At 49.1% G+C, this 19,606-nt stretch overlaps 1 protein-coding gene across 3 annotated transcripts in view; it reads right to left on the bottom strand.

Annotated features, from left to right (window-relative positions):
- The window catches only part of COL27A1 (collagen type XXVII alpha 1 chain), a 148,987-nt gene that overhangs the window by 7,273 nt on the left and 122,108 nt on the right, over window positions 1-19,606 (bottom strand). For 2 of the 3 annotated variants that reach the window (XM_051636281.1, XM_051636282.1), the window contains exons 38-49: window positions 14,072-14,125; window positions 13,847-13,954; window positions 12,376-12,429; window positions 12,031-12,084; window positions 7,335-7,391; window positions 7,123-7,176; window positions 6,124-6,177; window positions 5,444-5,497; window positions 3,849-3,902; window positions 3,666-3,773; window positions 3,174-3,281; window positions 1,657-1,764 (exon numbers count right to left, since the gene is read on the bottom strand). In XM_051636281.1, coding sequence (XP_051492241.1) covers window positions 1,657-1,764; window positions 3,174-3,281; window positions 3,666-3,773; window positions 3,849-3,902; window positions 5,444-5,497; window positions 6,124-6,177; window positions 7,123-7,176; window positions 7,335-7,391; window positions 12,031-12,084; window positions 12,376-12,429; window positions 13,847-13,954; window positions 14,072-14,125 — 867 coding nt within the window. The remainder of the gene's footprint in view (window positions 1-1,656; window positions 1,765-3,173; window positions 3,282-3,665; window positions 3,774-3,848; window positions 3,903-5,443; window positions 5,498-6,123; window positions 6,178-7,122; window positions 7,177-7,334; window positions 7,392-12,030; window positions 12,085-12,375; window positions 12,430-13,846; window positions 13,955-14,071; window positions 14,126-19,606) is intronic. The other variant, XM_051636284.1, reaches the window with a different exon arrangement.

Here is a 19,606-nt window from a genome sequence, read left to right as displayed (position 1 = left end):
TTTGGAAGGTCATCAAGCTTGGATTAGCACATAGCAAGCACCCTGAGAATAAAAAAAACCCACGCTGGGTGTCACAGCCCTGCATAAACACCCTCATTTCATCACGTGTGAGATGTGTGTCCTTTGATAGTTCTGGGCTTCTCAGATGTCAAAATGTGAAATGATTCAGTGTTTTGTTTTTTTTTTTTTTTTAAAAAAAAAAAGGGCCAAAACCACACTCCAGATGATTCATCAACAGTTTTAGGAACAATAGAGATGGAAAAGGCTCTTTTGGACTCTCGGCAGGACTAGGTGACCCACCCTGGATTGTACTTGATGGGATGTTTTATGATGTCTTGATCAAAGCCCAGTTGTACATGACCCGAGTGATGGAGTTTTCCACCACCACAATTCCAAGGTTATTCCAGAAGAAATCTAGAGATCTCAGTGTTAGGAAAATTTTTCCTGCTGGGACAGTGAGAAACTGCTTGGCAAGAAAGAGCTTGGTTGGACCCGGTGGAGCCTAAGAAACTTTCCAAGGATACAAATTGATTTCACTGCCCATTTATGGATCCTGGAAAGGAAAACTGCTACTAATGGAGGACCAAGGTCCTTCCTGCATTAGGAGAACCAGCCAAGCCCTCTTTCTAGAGGTGTTTTGGGAGAAGTCAGAGTGAAGTCAAAGGGTTTAAATGTCATGGGGTCATCTCAGCTCAGGGGACCTGATCACTAGTCCTGCAGCAATGGCCTTTAGGGGCAAATGAACCTGGCACTGGTGGACACAGGAGGCAAAATGATGTTACTGTGTTGCTGGCTACTGCCTTTCAGCTTGAACACTGCCTTCTCAGGGCTTGATGTAAAATATACAAACAAGGATGTTTTAATTGGGGTAGTTGGGGTTAATCTTGTCCCCTGTTTTGTATCAGTTCTAATCTCTCTTTTCCTGGTGTTAGTTTTATTTCTGTGGCCTAGCTAGAGCTTCTGATGGTGGTCCCAGTCCAAATAGTTTAAGTATTCTTAGTGTAGCCTCAGGCTGATGAAGTGTGACACCTCAGTGCTGAAGTGGACAACCCCACCAGCAGGACAATCAAAGCACTAAGGATGAGGAGCCTTGGAGACACCTGGGGAAATGAACCTCTGCTTCCAGTGGGGCTCTCAGTGTTTCTCCCACTGCTCTGAGCTCACAGCCCCACTGCCCCCACAACTGCACTGGGGATGCCTGCTCCTGCACCTCCTGCATGTCCCAGTGGAGTTACAGCCCCTCCTTGGCACCTTTTGGATGGTTTGGGGTGCACAGTTCTGCTCCTGCCCCCCACACTCCCTGGGCTCCACGCATGGCTCTCAGAACAGCTCTCATCCAAGACACTGCTGAGCGCTGGGTGAGATGGCTCTGGCTGCCAGCACACACCACAGCCTGAACCACAGGCACAGGATGACATGGACAGTCCTGGATCAGACACCTCTGTGCATGAGTGAGCAGCGAGGAGCAGGGGAGGGAGCAGCCTGGAGAGAGCTGAGCTGGTGTTGATGCTTCTGCGCTCACACACAACCTGGTTATGGGTCCTCCAGTAAAAGACCCTTGAAGGGTTCACCCTGCTATCCCAGCCTGTGGCTCTGCACCCTCTCCTGGAGGAGACAGCTTGGAGGCAGGGCTGATGAGCTCTGTTCATCACTAACCGGCTGTCCTTTGGGTCCTGGGTCACCAGGGCTCCCTGGAAGGCCCGTTCCTCCTGATGATCCTCGCTTCCCTGTTTGGCCAGTCTGTCCAGGCAATCCTCTTTCACCCTAAAAATAACAGAGTTCAAGTAATTCTGAAGGACAGGAGCTAAATATAACAACACTCAGCCAAAATAGCCATAGATGGAAAGCTGGAGAAGAGTGGCTTGTTGGGATAAGGAATGTGGTTTCATCAGGAGATGCCTCAGGTCTGCAGGGGCAGATTGCTGCAGGATGCACAGAGTGAGAGCACGAGCATGGCTGGGTCCCCTCCTGGGCTTCACACAGGGCAGAAGTTCCAGCAGAGCTGTACTGCCTGCAGCAGGGCTAAGGACAGCACAGGGGTGACATGTCCTCTGTCTGCCCTGCCATGTGCTGCCTGCCCTGCAGCTTCTCGCCATCTCTTCCCCCCAGCAGGCAGCAATTGGTGATTAATCCATCTAAAATGTTGAAGTTGTGCCAAGACTTCAGCTGGAGGGAGGACTTCGATCCCGAGGTTGCAAAGCCAACGTTTCCCCCAGCACCAACTCCACAGCTTAAGGACAAGAGAAGGGTTCTGAGGCTCAGCACCACCCGTGCTCCCCACCTCTCCCCCCTGCCAAGCGACTGGAGCAGGACAAGCCCCAGCTACTCGATCTGGGAAGGTCTCAGAGAGGAGCAAAGGATGGTTGAGCAGCTGGAAAAGGGGCAACAAATTTAGCTGGAGCCAGGATATGAGTCTGTCATATGGACACAAAGGTCTTCCAGTCACTGCTGGGAACAGGCTGTTATTCTGCCCAGGGCAGCTGGAGGGCAGCAAGTGACAGTTGAAGAGTGAAGTGTTATGGGAGGCATAATTTAAATCAGACCTGATAGCCTCTCCAAATCCAGCTGGAGTCTTCCTTTCCCCTTTCTACAAACGGCTGAACTGCTCAGTTTAAATCCTGTGGCCAGGGAGAGGTCCAGGAGGAAGCCCCAGGGTCACTAAGGCACTTCATCCCTGCTTCCACCCGGAGTGATGGCCAAACCCAAACTGGTTCCAGCCTTTCCAAGAAAAAGGCACAAATTGCCCTTCAGCAGTTCAAACCTTGCAGGGTAAGAGCTAGAGGACACCCAGTTTCCCATGGAGTCATCAATCCTGGGCATCCTACAGGCAGGCTGTAGCAGTTCCTCTGCAACTTCTCCAAGGTCATGTTATTTTTAGCCAGGTGTGTAACGAAGGAAGGCTGAAGTGTTCATAGTGTGGGTATGTGCATCTGTAGGCTCCTGAGCTTAGTGAACTTTGACAAAGGAGGAAAGGTCTCTGGGACATTCAGCTGCTGTCAACATCATGAAGATGGATGGATGGATGAGGAGAAAGATCTTCTGAGCCTCTAGCTAAGTGAAAGACAGTAGCGGGAGTTGGGACTTTATAAGGCCTTGGAGAATCCAAGCTCTAAAGAGACCAGGCTCACAGACTGGATTGCTTGTAGCAGTATCTTAGGGAGTCAGAAACTCACCTTGAATCCTGGTGGTCCTTGTGCCCCAGGGAGTCCAGGTATGCCAGGGTTCCCCCTTTTGCCTGACATCCCTGTCACACCTTCTTCCCCATCGTCACCCTGCTCTCCCTAGAAAAGAAACCAGGAAGAGGTTGTGAAACAAGATGTTCTTTCCACCTCTGCACAGCTTCTGGGGGGACAGGGGTGTGACTTTGTTCTTAGCAAGCACCATGTGTCTGGGCAGGGCTGGACTTGCAGAGCTGTCCACAGCATCTGTGCATGCAGGGCACCTGCCAGGCTAGAAACCCTCCTTAATTAACAGACCTGCCCGTGCAAAGGCAGCTGCTGCCTCTCTGTGCATGTGAGATATGGAGAGGAGGGTACAATCCACTCTGGCTACACGGAAACTGGACTGTCAATAGCTGGACTACATCCATTTCTTCTGTGCTACCTTTTAGTTCTTCAGCTCCTAGGTTGTGTTTGCTGTTGATGAAGCCACAACTTCAAACTCACCAGCATCCCAGGCAGACCATCCTTGCCAGGCACTCCGTCCACGCCAGGGGCACCCTCTTGACCCTGCCTTCCCACCACTCCTCGAGGACCTGGTAGCCCAAGGATGCCCTAAAATCACAAAGGTGTTAGTGAGGGAGCTTCTGGACAGCATTTTCTGGGGCAAAAAATGGAATTTCTACCTACCGGTGAGCCCCGGCTCCCTGCACCGCCCCGGGCTCCTTGCTTTCCTTTTTGACCCTGTGAGGGGAAAAAAGACAAACATCTAAAATTGCAGCAGTTCTAGCACAGCTCCACTTGGGAGCCTGACTTCACGGTGTGCTTTTGGATAATGGTTGGAAAGAGCTTTCTAAACAGGAGGTTTATAAAGTCAGTTGCTCCAGCACTGGCAAATGAGCTGCTATTTGGTTTTATTACAAGTGATTCTTCGTACGACTTCAGAGTTCTAGGGCAGGAATGAATAGCTAGAAGGCAAGGACCTACATTTTTCCTAATAAAGAGCAGATGAGGACAAATAAAGCAGGATGGAGTTGAGGGAGGACTCAGTGCCCTGGCAAACAATAGAACAAGTTGCTTAAAACCTGTGTCCTCTGTCAGCTCAGCAAGGTGCTGAACCAAGGACCTGGAGCCTTCAGGAAGGGCCTTTCCCTGTGAGGTAGTTCCCTCAGCTTTGGAAAGTTAATGGGAATGAAAAGGGTATCTTGTGTCTACAGTTTGCAAAGCTGCTTTGTGAATAAAGATGTAAAAGAAATACTCCATAGGTTTATTAGCTGTAGAAAGGATTAATTTCTGCAAAATGAATGGAAAACTCAGCCTCATCACCTTCACCAGGGCTCTCTCAGTGAAGTCATGTACTAAAGCACTTTCAAATTGAAGGACTGAGCTTTCTGTGCATTGTTTCTCCATCTGCAGAGGACCAGGCAGGCCAGCTACATGAAAGAAATACTCCTGGGGCTGCTTTTTCTGCTATTCATTAGACTCAAAGGCAGTTCCAGATCACCCATCCACGGGCAGAGTTTATTTATCTTATTGGCTGGTGTGCCGTTTGCCAAGAACACCTACTGTAGGTTAAACTATCTTCTGGCATCACCCCAGCAGGGTCAGATTAAAAATCCTAACATTTGCCAAAAGGGAGCAGGAATTTGCTGAGTATTGAGGTCACATACTTATGTTTTAGCAAATAAAGTCTCAGATCTGTGAGAGCAATTAGCAAGCTATCATTATAGCCAGATGTGGAGATAGGAGTAGGCATGAGGTACCCCAGTGAACCCTGAAGGACTCAAGTGTGCTGTGTTTTCTTGCTCACTAAGTGGAAGAAATGAGAGGGACTCTTCCAAGGAACATAAGAACTGCATGGATATATGGACTCCAAATCTGGAAGGTCTCAAGCCAGAGAAGTTTACAATTCAAGTGGAAGAGAGAAACATTTGCCTGGCTCACAGCTCCTCAGGGACAGACGAGCCAGCTGTGGCTGGAGGCACCACAAACAGGGCTATGGGAAAGAGACACAACCCCTGGCAAAGACTAAAGACCTGCCCAAGATTCACCCATCATGCTGGAGCTGTAATTGTCTTGATCTTCTTCAGCTCCACAAAGCCAACCCACTGTTGGGTTTGGACACTCCAGTACATGTTTACAGCCCTCCCACTAGGTTCTCCACAGTTCCTCAAGGCACAGACCATGGGCCAAATCACACATGCTGGGGAAAAACATGGGGCTCTTCTCAATTAGACATTTTCTTTAATCTTGGGACTCTAGAAATCCACCCTGCTGAAACCTACCACATCACCTTTGGAACCCTTTGCTCCTGGCTGGCCTGGTGGTCCAGGATGCCCCTACAAAACATAAGCAAGAAAAATCTGCTTGAAATTCTCTTCTGGCAGTATCTTGTGTGAAGTACAAAGAACAGCATGTTTTGGTGCCCTAACAACTCTGACCAGAGGGAAACAATTCAGGGGAACAGCCAGTGCTCAGACAGGCCTCCTGGGGAAAAAGGAGCAAGGAACAGTCTCCAGAGAGCATTTAACAGGGTGTCAACTGGAGAAGAAGCAATGCTACCCCCTCACTTGGGTGGTGTTTGTGTTTGTGGAAATAATTCACTGAATTCCAGATGGCACCTGGAAAATGCTGCTGGGAAGTGAGCAGGAGGTTTTGAGCAATGGACTGCAGAGGCCACGTGCAGGACAAGCAGTTCATACAGGGACTCCATCTGTAGTGTTGGTGGGACCTCCCTTTTGCATCCTGCAGCCCTTTCCACGATTTCACCTGGATATCAGATATTAGGGTTCTGTCACCCATTTATGAGTCTCAACATGTGACTCCAAGTGCCCATCCCACAGGCCTGGCTTCTGGAAATGCACAGGTTGCATTTCACAGCTCACCCCATGTTCCTCCCTCCCTCCCTTCCTTTTCCCACATGCATGTGACACTGGGTAGCTTACAATAAAGCAGCATCTCTTACAGGTAAGCCTTGTTGTCCAGGTTTTCCTCTTTCTCCATCAAGCCCTTCTTGACCCTTAAATCAAAAGCAGAGAGGGAACACATGTTTATTCTTCTGTGCCTTTGTGACAATGGGAAACACAAGTGGATGCAACAATGAATGGGGCAGGAGAGGAGACACTGCTCTGCATTCTGCTCAGACAGAGATGTTTCAGCTTGTGGGCAGTGTACATGCTGCCATGGACATGAATTGGAAAGAAATAGCCAAGAGGAACTGCTAATCACCATCTAGGCAGCAAAGGAGGCTTCCTAATGCATCCCCACATTCCCACAGCACTGATGGCAGAGAGCAGCTGGAGGCTGCTGTCCTACACAAGGAAGCAGCAGCACGACCACCCTGGTGGATTTAAATTCTGCTGCACATCACTGCAGTGGGGTGCCCTGCCCAGCTGCTTTTGGGGAGAGGTAAGACTTAGTCCAGAGAGCCTTTGCAGATCAACAGCAATCAGCTGGAGATGTCCTGCAAAGAGGGCATCAGGCGCACAGGGGAACAATTCATACCCCTGGTCTTGCTTTTGAGACAAATCCCAATAAGATTCTGGAAGCTTCCAAAACTCCAAGTTAACAGAGAACTTCCCTTGAAAGAGTCAACAGCCACGGGCACATCAGTCCTGAATTTTGTCCAGCATTGACAGGACCTCTCTTGTACAGATCTTCCCCAGGGTATTTCCTTGATAATCACAAATACCTCTGATGAGATGGTCCTGCCTGTTCTTTCAGTCTAGTGTGCTCAGGTGCCTGTGAGGTGCTGACCTTCAGCACAATTCCCACCACTTCAGGCAAAGACATCCAAACTATTCCTCCTTTGAGACACAGCCACGTGCTGCAGTTGGCAAGGGACAGCAGTGGGTTCTCAGTCATGACTACAGGGCAAAGGGCAGACCTTCTGTGGGCTGATGCAGGTTGGAAGCACTTCCCCAAGACAGACATTTCTAAATCATGCGTTTGGAACAAGACTCACAGGATACCCAGGGTCTCCAGGCTCCCCTCGATCACCTCTGTCACCAACGGGGCCCTACAACAACACAACAAAGACTTAAGGTGGAAGTAAACAATCTGTCATCTGCCATTTCTCAATGGTTTGTGCCTGCTCTACAAGTAAAGCAGCAACCCAACTCATCCACCTGCAAAAATCAGGCCAGGGCTGACTAGAGGAGGGATTTAACATCTTACTCTGTCTCCAGGTGGTCCCTGTGGGCCTTCCACCTTCCCATCATCACCTTGTTCTCCCTGTGAATAAAAATGCTGGTATTAATATAGAATTGTAGAAACACAGAATCATGGAATGCATGGAGTTGGAAGGGACCTGGAAAGGTCACCTAGTCCAATCCCCCTACAATAAGCAGGAACATCTCCAACTAGAACAGATAATATATAGTTATATTAGTATTTATAATATAGACAACAGATTATATGGCAGATGCTTCTGTACTGACCCCATCCAGTCTTTTCATATCCTGGGCTACTAAGTCAAAGCCTCTCTTGAATTCACTACCTTTTCATCCAAAGCAAGTCTGTGTGAGCAGCTCCTCTCCTCCACGAGATGCTCCAGAACAAGAGCTCAGAGCTCATGGTCTGACTGGTAGATAACATCACCCGGAGTATTTATAGCTGAGGTCTCTCTAAAACATCCACAGAGAGATCCCTCAAGACTTGACACAGACACCATCTTTTTCGACTCTGTTGTGTAAGTCATTCAGGGTCATGGTGGTGTCTTTTCTCTGGAGTCTAGCTCAGAGATGGCTCTTGTTTTGCTCCCCATGGAAGAGAAGCTACATTCCAGCTCCTCCAGTTTTTTGGCTGCTTCATGTCACTGACTCTCTGGCTCCTCAGGATGAACATGTCTCAGAGCTCCTTTGATGTTGCAGCTACTGCAGAGAGGAGGTCTGGGGGTCCTGGCAAAGTGGAGTTGCTGTGTTTGGAGTGCTTGGGGTGCTCCTAGAGCCAACATCCAATTCACCACAGTTAGGCAGAGACAAGTTTTCCACAGACTTGTGTAACTCTCACTGGTTCCATCAGCTCTTTCAGGTGCATTGATGACTATCTTTGACTTTCTCTCTGGGCTACTCTCATCCTCTGAGTTGCAGCTGCTGATAGTAAGGGCAAGTTCTCAGTGATCCTGGGAGAAGGCATTTGGGGTGTGTTGCTTGTACCTGATGTTTGGTAGAGACACACCTGGAGCAGTGGGTAACCCTTGGGGGAAAACACTCAGGGAGTAGAGCCAGTAACTTCTTTTCTGTAGGAACTGGGTTGTCATGGCTTGGAACCAGGGCTGTGCCACTGCTGAGAGAGAACATGGACCCACACTGGCTTCTCATGGGCTGAGGCCCAGCATTGACATGTTCAGCTTGGCAGAATGAGGCCCAAGATTTTGCAAAACTCCTTGCAGTGACCCTCAACAGGTAGCAAAGAGCTCAGTGTGTCTCTCTCCACGACAAGCTTGGTGACATTTTCTTTCCCTGCTGCTGCCATGTGTTGGATGAATCTTCCCAGGATTTCATATGTACACACAGGTTATGGTTATACTGCCTTAAAAGATCATGTGCTGGGTGGGGAGCTCTGGAATATTTGTCTGAGGTTCTGGGAAGGAATCATGGTAGAAGAAATATCTAGGGAGAAATTGTGCCAGGCTGGCTTGAGAATATATAGTACTGAGCAATATGGACAGAGAAATTTGGGTGGCAGAGTAGAGAGGAAGGAAAGTCAAGCTGAGCAGCCTCTGCCAACAGTTTCCAGTGCTACTGGACTTGCTGCCTGAAGTCAGCAGCAGAATACCTGGGAACTGGTTTGCTTTCTAGCCACTATCAAAGGAATGTAGGCTAGAAGGGAAACAAACCCACCATTTCTCAAGTCTCAGGAAAAAAAAATAAAGAATCCCAGTGTACGTGTTACTGTGCAGAAGTCTTGGCATTGATTGCTTCTTCCCAAACAGGATGTGAACACCTTGCCATCTGGGAGCTGAGATGAGCTCCAAGAAAGCTCCTATTTCTGGGGACTCTTGAAGAGCATCGAGACCCACAGACTTCCTCCCCAAAGCTGAGTTGTGGCTTTGTGCCCCCTTGATTCCCACCTTGTCCTTTGTCTTCTGACTAGAAGATATCCTGCAGCCTGGTCAGCTCTAGGGCTGCAAGACCAAACTGCTCCAGGACTTCCTGATGCCTCAGCTGCTCAAGAGGGAGATGAAAGGTCTGTGCTCATTCTTCGGAAAGTTGCAGCGAAAAAAAGTTAGAGTAAAGGGCAGCAAAGTAAACATGTTGGGATACAAATGGAAAATGCATGGAGAAGAAGGGAAGGCTTGTTGTTATTGGCTGCTGTCCCAAAGTGAGATACACCAGTTTGTAATTTTTAAAAGGATCCCATCTGGACTGCTTCAAGCAGCTGCCAAGTGCAGGCGTCTGCTCTGAGCAAGGCCTCTTTGAGGAGCTCTAGAAGTATGAAACGCAGCAGAGTTGCTGGCTGGTGTGGCACAAGGCAGCTGGATTCCACAAAAATGCCTCTCACCAAACTGCTTTCTGCTCTGGAAAAGGGAAGACCTTCCCCACCATTATAGACCCTCCCTCTTCAGCACAGCCTAGTTCTTCACATCGTATTAAGCTCCCAGAGCCATCCTGGTCCCACGTTAGCTTCCTTTTCCTTTCTCCAGTTCAGGCTTCCATTTTCCTGTTTGTGTGTGTGAAGGAGGCTACATATGTCCAGAGGGAAGGAATCTGTCTATCCTTAGGCTGGGATCCAGGCATCTCTTAGGAGATAAGGATGGATGGCTATGAAAACGTAGATGCAAGACTTTTGTGGAGCACCTGGATGCTGCAGGAACAGGTTCTGGAGGCTCAGCACGTGCTGCTGTGCTCCCCTGGTTCAGCTGGAGCTGCTCCCCAGCAAGGGGCCAGCAGACTTCCTGACCCTCCAGGGAAGATGTGAGTGAGGTCTGGCTGCTGATGGTCATTAACAGACCTGACTCTTCTCAGCAGGATGAATTGGATACTTCGGCGCTTTGACAAGCTGCAGCTTCTATAGTTGCATGTAGAATTCATTTTATCATCAGCTTTGCTGGGATCTGGTGTCACAAGATCCCTGTTATCTCCGAGGGGACCTTCTTCTAGTGCTCATTTGCAGAGTGTTTTGTTGGTGAAGGGGAGGATGCTTCACTGAGCACTTCAGATTAATAATGGGGACCATTTGGTACTGAAACAATGGGAGCTTTCAAGAAGATGGCAACTTCCAATGTTTTAAAATAAAACAACAGCTGCAGTTTAAGCAACCGAGATACATATCTGCACATCCCTTACTCCTGCTGGAAGGCCAGTGGCTGATCTTTTGTTAGGTAGTCACAGCTTACAACTTTTTGCCAGAATGCTCAAGTCTCAGCCATGGGACTGGGACAAACCTCTGGCCAGGCTCTCACTGACAACGTGCTCAGTCGTGAGCTCTTGCATTATAATCCTGGGCTGGTTGTGTTTGGTTGTCACCTGCCACATGGCCACTCAGAATACACCTGAGGAGGAATGCTGCTGAAGTCTGGAAAAGCAAGAGGTGCAGCTTGGGAAGAGGATGGGGAATGGTCAGAAAGGCTGGAGTGGAGAGGAAATTCAGCAAGGCAGGGATGGAGATGTGGAGCAGCAGGGACATCACTGGCTGCTCCTCCACAGATGTGTTTTAGCAGCAGGAGATGTGAGAAAAAGCAGCATGAACATTGTTCATCCCCAAAGCAAAATTTCTGAGGCGTGTGAACATCTTAGCAGAACACAGCAGTTCACCCTGCCCCAACTCCTGCCCACCAGCAGAGATCCCCTGCTGGAGAAGGAGTCTCCAGGCGGAGCACAGAGAGCAGCATGAACAGGGTGCCCTGACACCCAGCCACCTGAGCTGAAAGGACACATTCAGACACAGACAAGCCCTTGGCATCTCTATCCCAAAAACACCTTTTAGAAACAACAAAGCTCCTGCTTGCAGACGTGCAGCTGCCATGCCCCTGTGTGCAGAGGGAAAGCTGAACGCTCTCCTGGCACTGGGGAGCAGAAAATGAGTGACACGTGTTCACGCTCCTTTCCTCTGGATGGGGACCCCACTCCTGACCAGTCCCAATCACCATCACTTCCCTTCCCACTCCGGGGGTGGGAGCATCACTGCTGAAGGCACGTGAAGGGCTGCAGGGGCTCTGTGAGCACAGGCAAGGCCAGCTGGGCCATCCTGTCCTTGGAGCACGGAGCAGACGGCTCTGCTGACAGGAAACCACTACAGCGTGAGTCATTCTCCAGCCTGAGCTGGTTATGGCCCTGCTGACTCAGCACAAGGGGAAAAACGCTGTGGAAAGAGGGCTCTGGCTCCAGCAGCTGCACAAGGGGCTGGTGGAGGAGTGGGGGGGATGAGTAAGGGAAGGGGGTGGCAGGCAATGAGGAAAATGGAGCAAGGGCGATGGAGAGGAGACCAGTTCTGCCTCGCTTGCAAGCAGCTGAGTTAAACCCAGCTGGAGCTCCTTGCTGAAGAGCAGCTCGTTTGTGCAGGGGATTATCCTGGCTTGGTCACAGAAAGCTACTGGTCTCACTTCTTTTGGCTTGGGGATTGTGCAGAGTTTCTGTGGGTGCAGGAAAAACGTGTCCCCAGAACACAGGCTCAGTCACTGTCACAAGGGCAGGTGGTGTCTGGGAAGCATGTGCCAGTGGCACGGGTGTCCCAGAGCTGAATGGCAGAAGAAAAGCTGGAGCAAGAGTTAGGGAGGTGGCTGTGCTGTGGAGGAGGCACCTGTGCCCATACTGCAGGTAGAGGAGGAGAGGGCAGCTGCCTGGGTGCTGTGGCAGGGGGACCATTGTCCCTACACCAGCTCAGCTCCCACCCCAGTGCAAGACGAGATGGCTAAACTCAGTGAACTTACCTTTTCCCCCTTTGGCCCTGGTGGTCCAATTGGCCCTGGTGGTCCTGCATGTCCCTGTGGAGAGCAGACAGCATGTGAGGAGACAGGAAAGAGCTGTTTCACCGAAGGTCCTCCCTGTTCTCCTGCTGGATCTCACAAGCCCCACCCCAGCTTCAGAGGGACACATGGGTCCTGGCAGAGATGAACCAAACGTATCTGGAGAAGTAGTGATGGTGCAAAGAGACCAGAGGAAGAACTAAACTGAACTGAAGGCCAGAAATAAATCAGAGATTTTGCATCCTGGAGTAGCAGTTTTGTTGCATTTGAGAACAGACAGAAGCTGGAGGATGAAAATAAAATCCTTACCTGGTAACCCTTTAGGCCAGGTTCCCCTTGAGCACCCATCCTTCCTGGAGCACCCTGGAGAGGCAAGCACAGAAAGCACCATGAGAGCAGCCCGTGGGTGCTGCCCCACAAGAAGAGGCTGCAGGGGGCTATGGAAAGCAAAGCTGGGCAGCACATGGGGTCATGGCCACCGTTCTGCTGCTGCTTTGCTGCAGCCACCTGCAGTGCTCCTGCCTGGCTTAACCTCTTACATGTGGGTGCCTGGAGGCCACACTATCTCTTTACCAACCTGTAGCAATAGGATCCCCACCTCATTTCAGCTTTGCTACCAGAATTGGCAGCATAGTGTGTGCTCTTCATCTGCCCTTCTGGATGTCTTTATATCCAAACTAGCTTTGTGCTAGGAAGTCCACCAGTGAGACCATTCTCATGCATGACCTAATCCTAAGCTGTAGGGAGCAAACCTTTTGGTGTGGGTTCTGAGGCCAAGAAAGGAGTTTTCTGGGTCGTGAGGAGGGCACTGCAAGAGCTGTTTATTGCATCTTTAGCAGACTGAACAAAAGGGTTTAAATCAGATTAAAGTGAGTTGCAAACTTTCCATATAATCCCATTTAGCGTGGAGGGAAACCCTCTGCACAAGGCAGAGAGGAGTTCTTCCCAATGCTGCTCAGATATTGCCTTGTTTCCTTGTGAAATAATCCACGGAGGCTCTGCCAAAGGATATGAAGGGAGGATATATGGGGAGCCACAATTTTTAGGGCAGGAAAACACTATCAGCAGAACCTTTACTCCTGTGCTGAACCATCGCTGCGATTCCCGGCTCAGGAAGAACTTCTGCTTTTTCACTAAGTTCTACCAAATACAGTGCAAGAAGTTTCCTTACCAGCCTGCAATGCATGAGGAGATAGGTGTAATTCCCACTGCTGTCCCAAAGCATTTGTCTCATGTTCCTAAAGCAAATTAACTTTCTTCCCTCTCCACCTCAGTATTGCTGTTCTCTCTGAAAGCCTCACCTTTGGTCCCCAACTCAAACCCTTTCCCAGGCAATATTTCCTCTTTCTTCAAGTGTTTTAGATAAGTAGATCAAGAGTGGGTGTAGAAACAGGGAAGAAGTCCAAAGCAGAGTTCCTTATAACAACACAGTTTGACTTGGAAGCAGCTCTTGCCATGATTGCAGTCTCAAAGGGAAAAATCTTAGCAAAAAAATAGCTTATCAGCTCACTCCCTTCTCAAGAAACATCCCCAACATTTCTGCCCATCTGAGGAGCTGTGAAGAGCCACCACGATGCAACGTGAGCTGGGTTCATGGGGCACCAACTCAACCACCACTACAGAGTCTCTCCTGTACTGCTCAGAGCAAGGGTGAAGCTGTTTTGGTCAATCAAACTCATCTAACACAATTTCAGTCTCTGTGCTTCCTTCAGGCCCCTGCCCACCACTGCTAGTCATGTTTCTGTGTGTTGTGTTCAAGCATTTGCAGAGCTCTTCTCACCATAGGTCCCAGGGTACCTCGGGATCCTTTAGGGCCTTGGTTCCCCTTTGGCCCCTCCTTCCCTGGAGATCCCATCTCACCCAGCTGCCCCTGGTAGCCCTTGCTGCCCTGTGGAACAAGAGCATTGACATTAATGCAGACAAAACTGCTGCTACAGATAAATATCAAAGATGAGGCAAGACAAGGAGATCTAGAGATGATATTACCAACAGAAGGTGTTCCTACCTTCTGGCCAGGTTTGCCCTTTTGCCCCTGTTTTCCTGGTTTCCCTTCTGGACCCTAGGAGAGAAAAAAACAGCTGTTGGAATGGGAAAGTAAAGAAGTCCCATCCCAACCACCCCTAGGCCACTTCCTTGGTACACACAGCCCTGACAGTGTCCTCACCCATCCTGTCCTGATCCTACAGGAGCCAGCAAGGAGACTAGGAAGTGATGCAGGTGAAGCCTTGACTCACAGGTGCTGCAGCTGGAGTATCCTCCAACACATGGAGGAGAGGGAAACCTCATGGCTTAAAAGTGGGAAGATCTCTGTGCCCAGGTGGCTACAGGGCAACGTGGCTGAAAGGTGGTGTTTTTAGCTTCAGATCACATTAAAGACAGGTGGGTGATGGAAAACTGCCATCTGATGTGTCCACCTGTCCTCAAGGATACAAAAGAGAGATCTCAGCAGTGCTCCTTGGAAACAGCACCTGCTGGACTGGAAAACCTACCCAAGAAAAGGGCTGAAAGGTGGAAAACATTTACCCTGGCCCCCACAAAGTGTTTCCTCTGGCCTGCAGGTAGAACTGCCACCTGTGCACTGCTGCTTTGCAAACACAGATGTGTCCTTCACCATCTGCTATGGCACTGACTTGGGTATCAATACTTTTTGCATGGTTTTGGGATACTGGCAGTGGAACCACTGCCTCAACAGCAATTCTCCTGATTTTTGCCTTGTGAAAACAGGCATTGGTTTGATTTTCTATCTGCCTGCCATGCCCAGCTTTCTGCTCACAGTGCAAAAACCTTCCCTCTGTTTGGATTATTATTATTATAGCAGCACACAGACCACAATATACAGATCAGGCATCTAGAAATGGAGCGGGTTGCAAAACCTCAGGTGGGAGCCACAGCCATGAGAGACTGAACTTCTGGCCTGCTTTGTGCCCTGAGCATGAGTGTCTCACGGACAGAAGAACCTGCCACCCCTCCTGGCACAGCAGAAACCAGCTGCGAGAAGCAACCAACTACAGCCTCTCTCCTTGGGGAGCCCAGGGAATTCATTATTTCACGTTGGACTCTGTTGGCTGCAAGGCAGACAACATATTTTGGATCTGACAGAAAGAAGCAAAGCATCACTGCAGGCAATAACTCATCTTTTTTTGGCAACTGCAATAAGCTTTTCAACAGCATCTACACACCAGGGCAGCATCTCTCCCCCTGCTCTCCTGCTGCCCAGTCTGGAAGGTAACATTTTCACTGCCCTTGATGCTGCAGTCCCAGCTGAACAAAAGCACCTCAGAAAGCCAGAGCCTTATTGCAGGGTTTCCACTCCCATCTGAAACACGGGCCTCTGAAGTCCCTGCTCTTAACACAAAGGAGCCCTTCAGGCTTATTATAGCCCTAAAGAATTGTGCCTGTTCTTCACACCCCCAAAGGGAACAGCTTCATTTTACCTAAGTCAGACATTTCAAGAACCTCCGTTGCCAACACAGTCAGACCTTCACAAAGGCCAGGTCCCCACAGAGGGGCACACGAATCCCACTTTGTTGTCTCTTCCACACTGCTCGGGGCGGGGGGGGGGTGTTTGCTATTTTTTACTTCCACTTTCCAAGAGATCACTTCTGGAATTCTTTTCCCACAGAGGCTGAGCAGCAACATGGGATGGGCTGTGGGTGCCAAAGCCTCTGGTGTCACCCAGGTGATTTACACTTTTGACAGGAGCAGAGAGAGACCCTCAGCAGTGACAGCAGCAGCCTGGGAGGTGACCACCCCCAGCCAGCTCTGCAGCTTCTTCACCCCTGGGCCTGCTAGCAGGTCTCTCAGTTCCTCCACATTTCAGTCATGCTCCCAGACCCTCCAGCACTGCTGGGATGCTTGGAAATTTAGAGGGTGAGTAGTGGAATCACTCACAAACGTTTACTGTCAGAACAAGACAAGACTGACTGGGGACAACTGGGATTTCTAACTGGCTGCACAGTGTTTTTCCATCAGTCTCACTGAACTGTGTACTAAGATCTTTTGAAATTATGGGCAATAGACATTTCTTGCAAAGAGGAAAAAGGCTGCTTTAAGCTAAACATGTTCCTGGCCCTGATGATGGCCAAGCTCTCGATCTTCTCCAGCAGAACCATCGTGCACCCTCAGATGTGCTCCTGAACTGCTGTGCTGTAACAGCCCTTGGAACACGCACTTCCACGTTGCTGTTCCATCCCGGGGATGAGGATGTGCTGCTGGTACTGTCTGTAAAAAATGAGACTGACACACAATGCACTGAGACCACCAGGAACTCACAGCTACTTCAGAAGAGTTTGAAGTACAACCTGGTTCCCCTCAGCTGGACACATCCCCACGACTGAAAGTTGCTTCTGCGCCGCGCTCGAAACGTCTTTGGTTTTTGAGAAGACAGGTTCAGGTCTTCAGTCTTTCCATCTGAGAAATAAAACTTCCACACTGCTCCTAAAATCTACCAGCATTCAGGTTCATGTCCTGTTCATGTACCCACAATCATGATACTGGGTTAGAGTCACCTGGGATAGGGAAGATCCCAAAACACAAACCCAGCTTTGACAGCCAAGCCCTGCTCACAAAACCAAACTTGATCCACAGAAGACTGTGCTGCGTTCAAGCAAGGTCAGTGCTTTCTCTGGGCTCCTTCAGCTTCTCTTTCCCTGTTGGTGGGGTCTCAACACAGATAAAGGCTCTGATAAACTGCCTGTACCAGCCTTTCCACTCATGATGCCTTGGCCTCAACAAGCAGGGTTGTCCATCTGCTCCAGAAGGCTCTCCTGGGTCCTCCAGCTGGGGTGTGGCTCCTCCTTCACTGCCAGAGAGAAAAAAAATCAGCAGCCTCTCCAGCTCTTGTCAGTGATAGTGAGACCAGCTGTCACTTGCAGTAAACCACGGAGATCTTCATTTGAGCCTCCCTAACTGCTGCTAGCTCTTCTCTGCTGGCTAAAAGCTTTGCTGGAATAAACAGTTGGGTCAAACCGTGCTGGCAACACCATCAGCAGAGACGTGGCTTGGACCTTGCAGCCTGAGTCACCTCCTTGCACGGAGTCAGCTCTATCAGCAAAGGATATTTCTGTGCTCTACCAACATGCTTTCTAGGACTTTGGCCAGCAGAGCTCTTGCTGGTGAGCAGGAAGCCTACCACATGTCTCATTTTCCTGGATGTGCTTTCTCCAACCATGCAGGAATTTTGGCCCAGATGAATCTAGGGGTGGTTTAACACTTGTCTGGGGTTCCCAGATAGGAGATATCTCTACTTGTGATGTTCCAGATGTGGTTGCTGTTTGTTGCAATCCCAGATGTTCACTGGGCACATAGGCAGTGGTTTGCACAGTTCCCAGAAATCACCACACTGTCACATGCCACACGTCACACAAGCAGTAACGAGCCCAGGAAGGACTTTGGTAGCCTTCAAAGAAGGTCAGATCCTTTTTTTTCCTCCATTCTTCTGACTCATCTCTCCAGGGGAGGAAAAATAGGGCCAGAGCAGGGAAGGAAAAAAAAAAAAAAAGGATAAAAATAAAGTTCAGGGAGATTGCAACTTCATCCAGGGTCTCCAAAGTACTTCAGGAAACCAGCAGCTTTTGGTGCCTCTTGCACTTCAATGTGAAGTTCCTCGGGTTCCTTCTCTCTTCAGCAGAGAGGGGCAGAAAATGTACAAAAGCCTACACATAAGAATAATGAATTCCAAGTTCTTTTTGCTGGATTCAAATCAGTGGGGTTAGTGTGCCAAGGCACTAAACACTTGATGCTTTTATTCTCGGGGTTTGTACACAGTTTGTTGGATGCTTTGGGTTCCTGGTTTGCTGAGAAAACAAATCTTCTTTCCAAGCTTCTTCCGTGACCAGGATTATTTTTAAACGGTCATTTCTCTTTATATAATGCTCCCTTCACCAGAGGGGCTGATGCTATTTGTGAGCAGGGACAGTGAAAAGCAGAAGTTTTACAAAGCCACATGCCTTCAGGTGTGCCAAAATATCCAAGGAAAGCAAAAAAATAAAAATAAAAATAATTATTTTAGGTCTAGCATGTTTAAAATTTCATTGCCAGCTTCAGTAGGGACCCAAGTTTATAAAGTCTTTTAAGAATGGCTGTAGATATTCTCCTAAGGGAAAAGCTGAATGGTTTATTCTCCAATGCAGATTGATTAGTTTGTAAGGAAAATGAGGCTTGGGGCTGCTGGTGGCCCTGGCAGCAAGGTCAGGTTTCCTGCTCAGCACAGCAGAAACCTTCTTGGGAGCAAACAGCTGAGCAGCCCTGGCTTTAAGTTCTCAAGACACCAAGGGTTGGAATCTGTGTTACAACAACAACAACATCCAGAAGAACCGAACAAGGAAGGTGAATGAACTGCAGAGAGATATGCCCCAAAGGGAGCCAAACAACAGTGTTAAAATCCAGACTCCAGCTCCCCCCACGCTCTGCGATGCTCTGCTGTGTCCTGGATCCAGGGGAGCAATTCCCAAGACGTGGCTCACCAGCCTGGTTTGACCCAAGGGGGGGTCAAACTAGCTCTTGGACTTCAGGACAGGTTTCTGCTTTGCTTGCAGACCTCCAGCACAGCCCAGGAGAGAAGCTCTACCAGGGCACAGGACCAATGAGGCAGCTTCCCAAGGCCTGTCTCAGGCAGGTTCAGGGTTACTCAGGACTCTTGTGGAGCAGGAGCATATTTTCAATATTTTCTTTTTGAGGGTGTTTTTGAGTGAAGGCCTGAGGTCACTCCTCCCTGCCAAAAACGAGACAGGAAGAAGCAGAAGAACCAGAATGCAGGTTCTGAGTAAACAGATTGAAAGTGCCAATGTCGATGGAAAAAAAATGGTGACAGTTTGAGGCACTAGATGCAGAAAGGCAGAAAAAGTTAAAGCAGTTACAAAGGTAGGAAGCATGAAACACAGGATGATCATGCCCATATTGTTCCAGGCCCAGCCAGTGAGCTCATTTAAAGGGAAATGAAAAAGCTCCATATCATTTCCTACTTCTCAGCAGTGTCTCCAGATGAGAACCTCTACTTAATAAACTTTGATCGAGAGAAGCCTCCCCCCATGGACAACAGTTCACAAGCACTCAGGAAATTAGTGGGATTATTGGGGCTGGGCATTTGAAGACATAAATGTTTTGGTTTATCAGAAACACATTTCATAATCACTCTGCTGAGCAGTAGTTTGGAAGGGGAGGAGACAGGGCAGCAGCTCCTGAAGGAGTATGGGGTGAGGAGAAAGACTCAACTGTTCTCAAGAAGAAAGAGCAGATTGTACTGAGAGGTTCAGAGGGGTTCACTGGGATCACTGGGAGTAATGGGGTCCTGGCCTACTTGTGGAACCTGAGGGGTGGGTGCAGGTAGAGCTGGCTGGCTGAATTAAAAGAAAAAACAAGATGGGGAAATCCTATAAAAAGATCTTGGATGGAAAGACAAACTATAGCTAGTGTCACCATGACTTGCTTTCCAGCTGAGTTCCTCAGCTGAGAAAGTGGAATCCAACCCCAACTATTGTATCACAAACTCTCTGCTTTAGTGCAAGTTCTTTATCTGCATGCAAATGTCGCTCTGAAATGT

This window comes from Apus apus, chromosome 19, assembly GCF_020740795.1.
Source record: "Apus apus isolate bApuApu2 chromosome 19, bApuApu2.pri.cur, whole genome shotgun sequence".
NCBI classification, from domain to species: domain Eukaryota; kingdom Metazoa; phylum Chordata; class Aves; order Apodiformes; family Apodidae; genus Apus; species Apus apus.
The sequence above is the reverse complement of the archived record's forward strand: the minus strand, read 5'-3'. Positions and strand labels throughout refer to the sequence as shown.